Below are 15190 nucleotides of genomic sequence, written 5' to 3'. Positions count from 1 at the left end.
AGCAAGGCAGAGAACACCCTATTTGCTTCATCAGTAGGAAACTGAAGGACCCTGAAACAAGGTGGGCAACTTTAGAGCGCAAGTGTTTTGCCATTATGTGGTCTTTGAAGAAGTTTAGGCCATAATTGTATGGTTCTTCTTTCCTTATTCAAACAGACGACTAACCCTCGAGATGGTTAATGCAAATGAAAATCCGAAATTACTTAAGATGGTCTATCGGCCTCCAAGGGTTTGATTTTACCATTGAGCATAGGACAGGATGCAATCACCAAAATGGTGATGGTCTCTCCAGAAAGTATGAACAACTGGAACAAGAGATTCAACCAGGAGCGGATTCAATCCTTCTGTCCCTTAGTCTGGGGGGGGACGCGTGTTGGGGAGAATTTTCAGTCCTGTGCCAATTCCCTTTAACCTTAGAGAGCCCCAGCTCTTTTGCTGGACACAGAGCTTTTTAATGTTTACTCCTTGAGCGAGTGGGACCTTCTTCTCACTCACTCATGTGTTTTCCTGACTAAGATTTTCTATGTTCCTTAATATTTTATGGAGTCTGGTAAACTCTTTAGGCATCTGCTATTGCATTGCAACACACAGCACATTCTGTGCAGTGCTACTGAGAAGCCCATTGGACTTCTCTCAATGTTTAACTACAACTACTGTTCCCAAGAAAATTAAGAGGACCCCTGTGTCTCACTTACCTTTACTTCATGGGTCCAGCACACACACCCCTATGTGGAGTGTTGGGGGGATTACATAGTCATTCTTTTAACCCATTCCTCATTAACATCTTGGCAGTGGTTTCTTTTTGACTACCTAGTTACATGTGTCAGTAGGTTGATACCTCAGCTACAGTGCTCCACCAAAGGGTGACCATTTTCTCAAAATGGCCCCCCTCTTCTCTTTTCGCCATTTCTTGTTTGTTTCTTCTCGGCTTTTACTCTGTATCAGGTTTGAGTCCTTTGTGTGTTTTGCCTTTGGCGGGCTTCGCCCCTGAAGCCCGGACAGGCTCCAGTTTGTCTGGAAAGGCAGAAGTGAGGAAGGGTCCCAAAACGCTTAGTGGGCATCCAGAGGACCCTAAAGAAGCAAGAAATCTGCATCCAGAGTCCCCTCCTCGAAGTCCAGGAGCGAGGGATCAAGGAAATCCTAACTAGAGATTTTTTTTCTACTTTGGTGCTGAGAAAAAGGTGCCAAAGCCACAAAGAGCAGCTGAATCAACGGAAAACCATTGCTGCCAAGTCCCACTCGAGTGCGGTCGCAGGAGCCCACCAGACGTCCTCCCTTTCGTCATCGCGACCAAGGACCAGGAACAAGGGTATTCTGCATTGCATCGTGAAGGGATCCAGCTGGAACAGCTTAATTTCAGAGGTACTCTGGGGCTTGGGGTACATTATCCTTTTGTCATTTGGGGTGCTTCCAATCATTGGGAGAACGATTAAACCCTACACCAAGTTGACCTCAACCTACCTGCATTGGCCTTACAGCTTGTACTTTCCAAAGGCGACTCCTCTTGAGTTGCTGGGATTTCTCTTTTGAACACAGACTATTTAAGAACATTTTTCTAAGAACAAGAGCATCAAAACTTTGTCCATTGACTTTGGCTGTCCTGGCTCCCTAAAGGACTCCTTCTGAAACTATTGGCTTTGGCAGTGCTTATTCCCTTACAGGTTTTAAATGTTGAACACTTTAATGCTGGGATAATAGACTCCCTGCATCGCTTTGGGAGAATCTAACCGTTGAGATCTAACCCTAACCTTTCCTTCCTTAAAAAACATAATATTGCCATGGTGGTAATATATAAATTCTATACTGAGCTGAACTGACGTCTCCTACGCATGCTGGAACATGTGTAACATATGAATGAATTACTCACTTGCTGTATTGTTCACTTTTTGAATTAAACCCTAATTTGGGATTAATGTTACCACTAATTGCTGCTTTTTAAAGAATGCTTTAAATTAAATGTATAAATAATGTAGTATAACTAAGTGTGTAAGTGTTTCGTTGGATACTTGTACGTCCCGATTTCCTTGTACGGCTCACATTAACCGTCTTGAGATAAGCTTGGCTGCTCAGTCACACTACCAACTTGGGTAGTACAGGCCTATATTAAAAGGTGTGTTACCTAATACCAAGAAAAGTCTTGTGTAATCCCACACCAGTTGGACTGCACCAATTCTTACCCAACATCCAGAACCATCAAGGACCACACTGACACCCTCGCTTCAGCCTTGGCCGATTTCTGAAATCACTCTTTCGCCACTGGTGCTTTCCCCTCTTTCATCAAGCACTCCCCTGTGCACCCCCTCCTTATAAAGCCTCCGGATCGTACCTGTCTGGCTAACTATTGCCCGATCTCCATCACTCCTTTCCTGGGCAAACCTCTGGAAAAGCTGGACATCTCCCAGCTTACTCTCCACACTGAAATTGTTGGCTATCTCCATGACCACCAGTCTGGCTTCAGAGCAGCCAGAGGCACGGAGACTGCTCTCCTGAATACCTGAGATCATCTGCTCTCCAATCTGGAAACCAGCATCCCCTCTGTCTTCATCCTCCTTGACCTCTCCTCTACTTTCGACACAGTCAATCACACCATCCTGATCAACCGACTCTGGGAGACACTGGGTATCACAGATCAGGCCCTGGAGTGGCTGACCTTTTTCCTCCTGGACGGGCCCTCCCAGATCAAAATTGGGTCCTTTCTCTCCACCACCTCTCTTCTCCACATGTGGTGTTTCCAATGGCTCCAACGTCTCATCCTGGCTTTCCAATCTCTATGTGGCCCATCGGGCCCACCTGATCTCTACCTTCTGCTCTAGGTCTCGGTGTTATGCGGATGACACGCAGCTCTCTTTCTGGCTCTCTACAGCCTCTTCTCCTCTCTCGCACATTCCAGACTGTCTATCCACGATTCAGGTTTGGTGAACAATGTCTGCCTTAATGCCAGTAAGACAAAGATCCTTCTCATCGGGACCCCTGCCCCCGCTTTCCCTCCCCCTCCGGCCCCCTCCATGGGTACTAGTCTTTTTCTGACTTCCCCCAGAAAATCATTGTCTCCAGAACCCTGGTTCTTTCTAGGTTGGAATACTGTAACATACTATTTCACAATCTGCCTTCCTCTGCTCTCAGCCTTCTGCAACTAATACAGAATAAGACTGCAAGACTTGTCCTTGGCCCCAAGCCCTGGGACTGTATCTCTCCAGCCCTAAAATCTCTCCTCTGGCTCCCGGTGGCTACAAGGGTCAAGTTCAAGACCCTCTGCATCATCCACAAGGCTTTCTGGGGCCGGGGCCCGAACTACACTCAGTCTCTTCCTAAATACCTTCTTTCTGGAGCCCTTCACCCTGCTGCCTCCAACTCTCTGGGGGTCAGACACTTCTCCAGGCAGGGAGTAGAGGGCAGATCACTTTCCTCTGCAGGCGCCTCCCTCTGGAATGGCCTCCCTGCCCCTCTCAAACTTGAGCCGGACCACCTGAAGTTTCAGAAGCAGCTCAAAACCTTCCCTTTCTCCTCAGCTTTCTCTCCCTCCCCTGCTGACCTACCGGTCTGCTGCGCCTGTCTCGTCTGCACTGCCGCCAGACAGGTTGCGCACTAGGGGCTGTAACGGTAACCTCTACAGTCCCCCGCCTCCTTGCACTTACCCAGAGCCGCACTGTCCTAGCTGCACTTACTCAGATCAATGCTGCCCTGGTTGCACTTTCCCCCTTTACTTCCCCTTTGCACTTACCCTGCTCCCCTACACTTGCACGATCTGGATGACATATGGCCTAGTAATATCGTTTGTCTTGTCCTCCCTCTGTGCCCTCCCATGTCTTGTCGCGCCTAGAAACATTTGTACAGGCGTTTTATAAATGACATATCACAAGTGAGAACGCCCTCAGATGCCTCACAAATACTGCAACTACAATCCTGACATCCAACTCCCAGGAACGAAATTAGTTAAAATAATCGCAGTAAAAACATGTGCCAAGAAAGGGATCCATAAATCAGATTTGAAAAAGAAAATATAGTTTGGAAAAAGAAAATATAGTTTGGGACCCTATCAAGTCCTGGTGTTATAAAGTGTTGCTGTCTAGCTGCGACATCTTTCATCTCCTAAAGGAGTATATTGTTGCACTCCTGTTGTATAATTTGAGTGCTGTGATAACTGTACTGTTCTCCTAAGTGTGCATTACTGCTCAGACAGGGCTACCTTGATAGTGTTGGTCTAGACCGAAGGTTTATTACCCTGTACACTACATAGGGTGGCCTTTCAAAACCCTCCCACAGGACTGGTTGTGAAAACGCATCTAGACAGTGGACGCTTGAAGAAAGCTGCACTACAGATTTCATCCTCCCTTAGCAGGGTTTTCCGGTGGCCCCCAACAAACGCCCTGAAGGCCACTCAGGGCTTGAAACCACATTTTTCAACATCCTTCATTCCTCAATGTCGAACCACTCCTGAGAAGAGCAGGTGAATGTTGTGAGATAAAGACTTCACAAAGAGTAGAAATAAAATACTCACCTTGAACGAGTCTCTAGTTCCTCTGTAGTCCTCTTGAAGGTAGCTCTGAACCAGTTGCACACTCTGCTCTTCATCCAGACCCTGAAAAAGAGTATCAGCAAGCATGAACCAAGAGTGGAAGAAGGTAACATTATGCTCCTCTTCCGACACAGCAGCACGCCACAGCCTTACTCATAGCAGGCCATCATCCAATACTAAACCAAAGAGAGCCAGAAGGCAACAGCACCTCTGCAAAGAGCCATTCATTTATTTTCAGGCACAGATGAATGCACCTCCCTCAACGAGAAATCAGGGCTTTCATCAGACCATCATTAACAGCACACTAGCAGCAGAGAGAAACATTGCCAACAAGCGTTCACCACAGAGTACGAATACATTAGACAGGGACCACCAGTACAGAAGCAGCTCATAACATCGCCAACATGCTGCCATGGCAATAGGCAGGCTGCTCAGAGTACAGCAGCAGGTGAGTGCAGAACTGCCAATAAACTATCATGCCAGATTACCAATGTCACCTCCTGCCTCAAGAACAGAGGCAGCGGAGAACAGCACTGCCAACGGGTTGTGTCCCCTGAGAGCATCACCCGTCATATTAGTTCATTAACTCTAAAAGGAGCAACAACAGCAGCCAAAACCATAAATATAGAAGTTCCCAGGGCTCGCAAAATCTACTAGCCAGCTCGCATTGGCTGGCGTTTGGCTGCACAAAACATGAAGTGTGCTTATGGTGATATGCACCATTTTACAGAAAACAGTGCCCCGTTACCATGGGACGAGTGCATTTACCTTAGGTCGAGCATGTAAACTAAAGGACTCGCCCAGCAGGTCTAGTGAGACTTTAAATAATTTCCAAGTCTCGTGAACCGAGAAATCTGCCAAGGGCATGAGAGAACAACATTAATTAGCCTTTAATTCCAAAGCACAATAATATAACTAGGCACCAGAGCAACACTATCCTTCCAGAGCACAAAGGCGCCCCTAGAGCACGGACCCTGCCGTCCTGCCAGAGCACAGTAGTGTAGCCCGGAAAAGTATTGTCCTTTCTGATCATACTAGCCTACACACTATGTGCCAGAGCGCAAGCACGCACAACGTCATTGAAGAAGTTAAATCCTGAAAGATATCACAGGCCGATACGCTAGCTCAGGGGTGGTTCAGTGCTCACTGCTGCGATCTTTGTTTGATCTGCAGGTTCGAATCTCGGCAATGCCAAGTGAGCCGTTCATCCTTCCAAGGACAATAAATGAGTACCAATTTCAGTTTGGTGATCATTGTATGTGTATAAATAACAAATCATTATCATTACTCCCAGCGTATTCTTGCTATTGCTGAAGAGTTTGGAGAAAGTCAGAACTGCAAAAAGGCCAACTTACCAAAAATTTGCTGACGCGCAGGCCCAGCTCCTTCAATGATGGAGCCACATTCTTATCGTTCTTGACTTTCTCTGCAGAACTTGAGCTAGAGAGAGGAAACACACCTTAGCACTGTGAAAATTAAAACATCACACTCTGGAGCAGCTACCCAGTGTCCTTGAGCTATATTGGGAAGGGGTTCCCTAAAGAAACCTTAACACTCCACCCCAAATCCAGGACTACAGGAAATACATTAATGCAGTCTGCCTGAACTCAAGGATAATTGCATACCACACTGCCAAACAGCAGAACAGGAGGGGACACCGATGAAGACATGGAAAGAGTTAAACTATCGTAATAGCAACATGCTTCCACAAGGCTGGTTTTGATCCACCTGCATCCAGTGAGAGCCGTTAACCATACACTGGTAGCAGCAATCGTCAATCACTCCTACTCACTGTTGCGACATTAATATTTATCCACACAACCAGCCAGCAAGGGGCTACGCATATTTACTGGGGGTTTGTTGGGAGGACTTTCCACAATAGTTTTGTTTTCGTCTGTATTTATTTTGCATGTTGTGGTTCTATTACGCAGTAAGTCAGTGCAGGCTCTGAAATACACTGCCTGCCCCACCGCTGCGTAGAGTAAAATGCAGTTTAAAGTGAATATTAATGGTTTGCTTTGCCAACGTTTTATGGGTTGAAAGGAGTATGCCATCTTCCTGTGTTCTTCATTCAGATTCGATGTTACACCCTCCACAATCATTACCTGTGATTCTTTGAACAACGTGATAAAACGTTTGTACATCTTGCTCACCCAGGTAAAATGCCAGAGTTTACACAAATATCGAGCTCAAATGTCTTGATGGTGGGCAGGAGCTTTGGAGCATCCATTTGGACCAATATGCTGAGATTTGAGGGCATAAAACAAACTATCATGGAAAGTACAGCCCAAGAAACTCCCATCAGTTGCTTATGGTCCCCAATGAAAGAAGGGCATTGAAATGCAATCAGGCCAGAAATCGCTGGATTCGGAAGGGGATCTTAGCAAACAGTTCCTAAAGCCTCAATGGCAAGAGCTCCTTGCAGTATATAGGGAAACTGTATGAAATGTACAGCGCTTTGGCTCGCCCACGTAGGAGAGGGTATGTGTGTCGGCATGTCATTTATAATGATATTATATAACATAAGAAAATGTTAGAGCATTGCAAACCAGGCGCCCGGCAAGTTATCAGGCCCTGCAGAAGGGGTTATATAAATACAAGCACTGACTTAGACAACGAAGCAGCATGATAATCCAGTAAGACACAGAAGAAATGCTGGGTGTTGCGGGACAGGCATGGTATCAAGAGACGACACAGACACGAGAAACACAGTTTCAAAACCTTTATTCTCGATGGTCAGGATGGTGTAACGCCCAACTTGCCCCAACTCTAAGATGGGAATGTTCCCTAACGGAAAGAAAATGAAGGGAAGTCAAGTCTGTCCGTCCAAAACAAAATACTTTAAACCTATACTTGCCCTCCCTTCTACAGAATAATAGGGTGAATGGGATTTGGTCAACTCAATAGTGTTCAAAATACAGTTAATATGACACTAGAGCCTTGCTGCAGCTCCCTTCCCCAAGTTTAAAAGCACTCAGGATCATAACGTTCCACAAGTCTCTCAGGTTTCACTTGGCAAAGAAAAGTACACTTGGCACAATGTTCACATGGCAAAAAGTTCACTTGGCAAAAGAAGTGCACTCTACCTTTTCCTGGTAAGTTCTTTAGGCTTCTCCGTGTCTCCTTTCCATGAACCCAGACGCCCTTTAGATCATGCAGTTCCTTGCTTTCAATCAGGCTCCCTTGGTCGTGGCTCAGTTGTCAGACTGCACAGTCCACCCATTGCAGGTCGCGCAACTAGGTGCCTTATCCTCAATAGAGTTCTCTTTTCCTTATACTGTGGTCTCTCCGGCCAACCTGGATCAGTCTCCCAATTGGTAGCCACCCCAATGCTTTTCCAACACACTCTGCTTATTCTGGGGTCTTTGCGGCCAGCTTGGATCAATCAAAGATTTGCTTTGGCAATCTGGTTTCGTCTGTGGCATAGGGACCATTTTAAATAAGTTTTTAATTCAATTAATCCAAGCTAAGCATCAGGATTTTAAGAACTGTGTGTATATGTGTGTGTATATATGTTTTACAGATTTTACTATGGCTTTTAATTCTGTCTCCTGTTCATTATGGAATAAGTTGAAAGCCTGGGGCTGTCCACAATACCTGGTTGAAATTATTCATGCAATGTATTCAGGAACCTCGCTAAAATCAAGCTGAACGCCGAGGGACTCCTGTCTAAACCAACAAGTGCCTGAAACAAGTTTGCGTTCTAGCCCCATGACTTTTTAAAAATCTTTTTATTGCCGACATGGGGCTTATCCTTGATGAAGCCAGATCGTTTCCACCAAGAATACGTTTGTATAGGAGCCGGTTAACATGTAGCAGAGATGACTTGGTATTGTGTGGCCAAACCCCCATCGACCTCCAACGTCAATTGTCTGCACTAGTACAATACACTAAAATTAACAGGTTCGTAATTAACATAAATAAAACAAAAAGGTGATCATGAAACCTTCTAGGAAAATAAAGGCAGTGTATTTCAAGTTGGTTTTATTGGATGACATTTTAGGCAAAGTCAGTGATTTTGTGCATTTGGGTTTTAATATTTAGGAAGTTGAAAAACCAAAAGCTACACTACCTAGATCTTAGGAACAGATTGAATAATTTGATTTCCCAGGCCAAAATTATTGATCGCCATTATGGAAAATGTACTGCAAACCTCCTTTTACAAGGTTATCGATCTAAGGTGGTGCCATAATTACTTATGGGGCGGATGCCATATTGCTGTGGAAGGAGGTTAATTGGGCCAGTCTGGAGAGCATCTTTTGGAAAAAAGTTTTAGATCCCTCCTTAAGTTGACCCCACGCACTGGATCGATTTGAGTTGGGTCTGTTGTCCCGCAGGTTCTATGTTATATGAAAAGTGTTAACCTTTTATAGAAAGATCTTAATTGCAGATCAAGAATCTGTGATGCAGCAGGGAAAGAAGGTGCAAATATTAAAAGATTGCCCACAATAAGTTTTTAAAAAATTAACGGTTAATTGAGGTAGACTGGATAAGCGTTATAGAAATTTGTAAAAACTACGCCCACCAGCATTAGGTACAACATCCTTTCATCGCAGGAATTTTTTCACAGTGTTTTTTACCGCGAATTTTATATTAAAACAATCTAATTATTGGGGTGGGGGTTAAACATTATATATATAGGATGTGGGTTTTTGGTAATAGATATAAATTGAAAGGGAATGGAGGTTGGGGGGGCACCCCCCCCAAAAAAAGAAAAATAATTTGATGGGATTTTCAATTAAAAACAAATGTAAAACAAATCGCAGTAAAAAAACCTGCGAAAAAACAAATGTATCCCTGGATGGATATCAGTGAATACTGTTCCGAAGTACATGTCTACGTTTCCCGATAGATCCTTGAGAAATGTTATTCTTAAGAATTTGGTTAAATATGTTAAGTACAATAGAAATCATGGAACCAAGGTTGATTATTGTAATGAAAAACAGAACATGTTGGGTGGGAAAAAGTTCTCAAATAGCATTTTAAGACCATTGGTGCCTCAATCGTGTGAACATGACTGACCTCCGGCAAGTCTTTCTTTCGGAATTCTTAGCCCATTCTCTTACTATGAATGAGGAAACGATCTGGAATGTTATATTACAACGTCAGTTTAGTATGATTTTTTTAAAGCGGTTTTTAAGATGATTGGTGATGTTTAGACTAGTTTTAGAGAAATATGAATTAATTCTTGTATTAATCTATAGGTATACATTTACTGTAACGTTTAATGTATGACGCTGTACTTGATTGTACACAATTGGTTCCAATTGTGTTCTTTGTGAAATGCCTCAAGAGCCAAACGCACTACATTTTTTTTAAAAAAGGGCATTCTTACCCCCACAGGATCCTGGGAGGTACCTGATCAAATTAACCAGCTTGAATGTGTGCAGGGTCCTTTACAGGTGAGCCTTCACAACTACCTCATCAAAGAGCATCAGTTAGAAAAGACATCGAACCGATGTTAACCAGGTACCAGATCCTACACAGGCTCCCAGAAAAAGGTCAAGGCATTGAAGGCATGAGTACAGTATGAAATGGTGTGTGTCCAGAGTGTCCTCATCAGGTACATAGAAGAGACCTCAAACTGGTGTTAGCCAGGTAATAGATCCTAGACAGATTCCCAGAAAAGGGCCACAGGCATTTAGGACAGGAGTTCAGATTGACATTGTGTGATGAGTGCCCTAAAATCTGTTTATTGGTCCAAATGGCTGCTTCAAAGCTACTGCCACCATCAAGACTTTCAAGGTTGATATTTGTCTCTTGCTCTTTGCCTGGGTGAGCAAGATGTACAATAGTTATATTATTACATTGTTAAAAGAATCTGACCCAAGAGCACAATGCTCAAAAGTGGGACAACCAAATTACAGGACAATGGCGTACTCCTTTAAGCCCATAGCACATCGGGTAAGGCAAACCATTATTACTAGAAACTGCATTTTACTCTACATGCATAAGTAGGAACCAAACACCTTGTTTCGAATCCTGGAACGCTTAAGGAGGTGATGCAAAGGCATTCTTAAACCATTGTTAATTTCCACTATTTACCTCCATTGCACATCAAAGGATCTGAACAATAAAACCATTGGTCAACCTCGTAAAAGCAGCGAAAACACAAGATTTAGCACACCTTCTATGTGCTCACACCTTTCACAAAGGAGCAGGAATGTTTTCCTATATTCGATAGGGTCAACAAAGCTACAAAATAAATAAAACAACAAACACATTGTTTAATCTTTAAAAGGCCCGCACTAGCCACCTCCAAATCACACAAAAGAGACTGCAACGTCATAAAGCACGTAATGTAGCATCAAAAGTATTTACCTGAACGGAGCGCTCTGCACTCTAGAACCACCGAAACACAGTCTGGAACCACCGACACAGAACGAAGCAGAGGCAAATGAGATAGATAGTGGGAATAGAAAAGACAGTGTAGGGATCCTAGGCCCGACAGGGGAAGTTAGAGTGGAAAAGCAGATTGTGTGTGGGGAAGCTACGGGAAAGGGGGACTTAAAAGCTAGCACTAAAAGCAAAGGGGGACAAAGCATGGAGATGAGATGCACAAAGTGGACAGAGCAAAAGCGCAAGGCAATCTCAACATGCCCTCTTCGAGCAGAGCTGTGCCCATGCCCTTCGGTTTACAGAATATCAGTGCGCCTCTGTCACAGTGGAGGTGGGGTAGAAATACGGCTGGGTGGTCATGACTCTCCAATGCATACTCCTCCGCTAAGGCTTACGTTATTACTGGGTTACAAATCACTGTAATGTTTCCAGTTGTGTTCTAACTGCAGAGCTCTGATGCACAACATATTTTGTGGGATCAGTTTAGGCCTGGATCCCTGAATCCACTAATCAACACAATGGACTATTCCGGACCACCAGTCATCATGCAATGTTGCTGTACCTGGGAGGTCGATAGTATGAAAGGCCATCCAGGAGCCGCTGCCAATATCTGTTCAACTCTGCATCGATCTGTGACTTAAAGGAAACAAGATAGCTGTGTAAGTGGCAATGTACATTCTCAGTCCTACCCAACTGAAGTAATATTCTCCATCACTGTTGCACGGTACAGATGTAGCTGCCTCTCGCCGCATGCTGTATGTGCCCCTCTACCCCCTCTGTGCACACCAGCTCCTCCCTCAACGTGCACAAAAAAGGTGCAGCTATCCATCACTTTGTGCACCACGGGTGTAGCTCCCCTTCAATGCGGAGCACAGGTGAATGTCCTCCCTCAAATGCACACCAGAGGCATAGCTCCCATAACGTTACATCAAGTGTAGCTCCAAGAATGCACGGTCCATTGGCCCAATTTTGATCTAGTCACAAATGACGTAGTAAAAGAGTAGCTCTTCTGTGTGTGTTTTGCAGGATGGAGCCCATCGCAGTGTGCACAGCATATTTGATTTTAATTGAAGAACAGAGATGTACATTTCAATCAGAAATTACATACAGTAACATTTAAATATGGCAGAGGCATTTCCCCAAAGGGTTCCTGTACAACAGCACAAAGATGAAAGCAAGCGCTGGGCCAATTATTGAGGGTGTTAAAAAAATGTTTTATAAGAAAATGGGACATCGAACAGGGAAAAAACAAACTGAAAATATGACAAATCTTACATACCTGTAATAGTCTTTCTGATGCTTGTATCTGCTTAGATTTACATGCTTTACATAGACCAACATCTAGCGGTTAATGCAGAGTATTGCATGACTTTTTTTTTAAATTACAAATGGGACGTTGACAGGGAGCATCTGTGATACTATCCATAGTGTGACGTGTACTATATCCATGGTCCTTCACACGTCGAGTTCCTCAGATTGTTTTGTTTCTGAGGGACCATGATCTGCTTAGAATCACGTACTTTGCATAGAGTAGGGAGCAATTCCTGGAGATGGAGGTGGGATGTTAGAAGGTACATCAGCAAAACAAAAATAAGGTCTTAATACTGCCTATCCCACCTGAGAATCACTCATTGTGTGAGTATCTACACAGTAATGCTGCATGAAAGTGTGGATTGTACTCTATGTGGCTGGTTTGCAAATAATTTCTAACGGCAAATTCGCAATGAATGCTAGAGTAGCCTCGGTACCTCGAGTTGAGTGTGCTCTGGGCATGAATGGCAATGTTTTCTTGGACAGAGTAGTAAAGTTGGATGCAATTTACAAGCCATCTTTAAATAGCCGATTTAGAGACAGGATTCCCCTTCTCTTGCAACAGCTAAGGAGACAAAGAATTGATTGGTTATCTTTATAGGATTTGTTTTATCTAGATAGAACATTGCCACCCTCCTGACATCGAGTGTATGGTGGGTCCTTTCTGCTGGGCTCTGAAAGAACGCTGGAGGTTCAAATGACTGATGTGAAACCTTGAAATAAATTGAGGTGAGAAACGTGGATGTGTTCTTAACACTACCTTGTCCTCATGAATGGTTACAAATGGATCTTGAACCGATGGCGCTTGCAGTTCACCGACTCTCCTTATTGAACGAAAAACTATAAGAAAAGCAGTCTTGGAAGCGAGATGCTTAAGACAGGCTTTATGCATAGGTTCAAAAGGGGCCCAAATAGGTCTAGTAAGAACGACATTTTAGTCTTACCCTTGGGGTGGAGTTATACTTGTGGGATAGTCTGTTGACCCCCTCCTTGAAAGCTTTAACCATGCAACCACCATGATACCTTGCTTTGTGAGGCGGTGTATGCGGAGAGCTCAGCTAGGTGGACTTTAAGAGAGTTCAATACTAACCCGGAGTCTAGTAAGTATAGACGGTAGTTTATTATATTAGAAGGTGAACAATCAAGTTGACATTACATCTTTTGCACCATAAAACAAAGTGTTTCCACTTGTTGAAATAATGGGTTGTGTGGGTTTACGTGCTTCCTTTAAGATGTCCATCTTTTGGGTAAGTTTAGGTGTCCAAACTCCATGACCTCAAGAGCCAATGTGGAGAATCCAATAGGATTTCCCACAGAAACCTGGTCTGGGACCCTTCTCATGTGGCATGGGGAAGGCAGGCGCTCTCTGATCTGGACCCTGGGGGTGGTGTACTGCGGGAGGATCACAAGGGGGTCAGGAGGAGGAAAGTGGACCAGGTAGACTGAGAAGAACCCCAATTTAACTTTCCCTGTAACCCCAACCTTCTGATGGCCTTTTGCCAACTAAAAAGTGGAAAAACCTAATTTCTTTCAAATTGACTACATGTCCCAGAATTCCTCAGGGACTTTGAAGACGAAGAGGGCTGAAGAGGCATGCAGAGGTAATGAACAGGCAAGCAGGCCCTACAGCCTTTACCAGGTTCAGGCAATTAACACCAAAGGCCTGCATCTGAAGCTAATTGCTCCACCTGAGAGGCATAATGGCTGCAGCAGGAAGGAGCAGTATACAGAAGCTGGAAGGTTGGCAGTAGTAGCAGAAGAAGCAGCACAACACAAAGCTGACAGTTCACAAGGAAGTGTGCCACAGAAGGGACGCAGAGCGAAGAAAGAGCAGATTCCACCTGCAGGATCTGAGTTGGTCCTGTGCTCACAAACACGGTTTGGCTGTTGCTGCATTGGAAGAGACTAGGAGAAGGTAACGGTCTTTCAAGGTGCGCCTAATTGCTATGAATGCAGAGCTGAGGTTGTGCAACTACCCAAGGCCCGTGAGTAGAACCAAGTTGAGGGAAGCGGGAGAGAAGGAGACTCTCAGAGGTCAAGGCCGGATCGGAGACCCCCGTACTGCAGAGGGATGTGGGTCCCAAAAGTGCCTGAAGCAGTCAAAGCAGAACAAAAAGTCGGGAAGTGGAAGCAGCCCGCAACCGTTAGGACTTTGGAGCTGGTGAGTGAAGCTCTGTACTGCAATTCACAAGAAACGCCTTGCCGGTAACTGTACCCCACTAAATTTACACTTGCATAGAAGTGCGAGCGAGTAAAAGATGTACGTTGGTGTGGGAAGTCATTACAACAAAGGAATTGTATCCCACGCTAGTGAAGAACAAGTTAAAGCGCTTGGGTAGAAGAAAAGCATATTAATTTCCATTGTTGTACTAAAACCATTACCGGAATGGTCCTCCCGTCTCGTATTAAGAGGGAGAAAGTTAACGGTAATCACTCGAGAGGTAGCATCTGACTTTCCCGAATTGTTACAAGAAATTCTTACATCAAAGAAAGGTCATGTGTAAACAATAGTGATGCCTGATTCACATTGAAGAAGAACTCTATACCAATAAAAGCGAACGCAAGTCTTTAAGTTGAAATTCATCATCAAAGAGTGGTTGCGTGTACCTAAGTTTGTTTCTAAAGTGAAACACGATTCTTGTAACATTGAGAACAAATACTTTGTAGTTGTAGAAGTTGCCAAGTCCAGAGAAGAACAAGCACTACCCAAGCCAGTAGATCGATCATGTGAAACCAGTCCCATTAAGACCTAACCACAGATGTTTTGAAGTTGTTGAAGCTATTATAAATCCAGAGTCCTCTGATAGAAGGGAGACAAGGTTATCCAAGGCTGCAAGTCTGACAATACAGCTTTGGGGTAACTACTGGAAACAAGAAGGTGTGCATAAAGTCGAGGAAGGGATCTGGCAGCTTGTTAAAAGAACGTACCAATAATCTGTAAAGCAGAGACTGTTGAAGCTGAGAGAGAAGCAGTCTAGAAACCAAGACAGATATGGAAAAAAGAGGCAAAGAGGCTGCCCTTTC

The 15190-nt window shown here is 44.3% G+C and overlaps 1 protein-coding gene across 4 annotated transcripts in view; it reads right to left on the bottom strand.

The window, feature by feature from the left end:
* Positions 1-15190, bottom strand: part of NUP188 (nucleoporin 188) — a 1828090-nt gene that overhangs the window by 1676731 nt on the left and 136169 nt on the right. For all 4 annotated transcript variants that reach the window (XM_069609202.1, XM_069609203.1, XM_069609201.1 and 1 more), the window contains exons 3-5: positions 11418-11491; positions 5872-5956; positions 4499-4579 (exon numbers count right to left, since the gene is read on the bottom strand). In XM_069609202.1, coding sequence (XP_069465303.1) covers positions 4499-4579; positions 5872-5956; positions 11418-11491 — 240 coding nt within the window. The remainder of the gene's footprint in view (positions 1-4498; positions 4580-5871; positions 5957-11417; positions 11492-15190) is intronic.

Source organism: Ambystoma mexicanum, chromosome 8 (assembly GCF_040938575.1).
Source record: "Ambystoma mexicanum isolate Mex_15411 chromosome 8, UKY_AmexF1_1, whole genome shotgun sequence".
Lineage (NCBI taxonomy): Eukaryota > Metazoa > Chordata > Amphibia > Caudata > Ambystomatidae > Ambystoma > Ambystoma mexicanum.
Note: the sequence above shows the minus strand (reverse complement) of the source record. Positions and strands in the feature narration are given on the sequence as shown.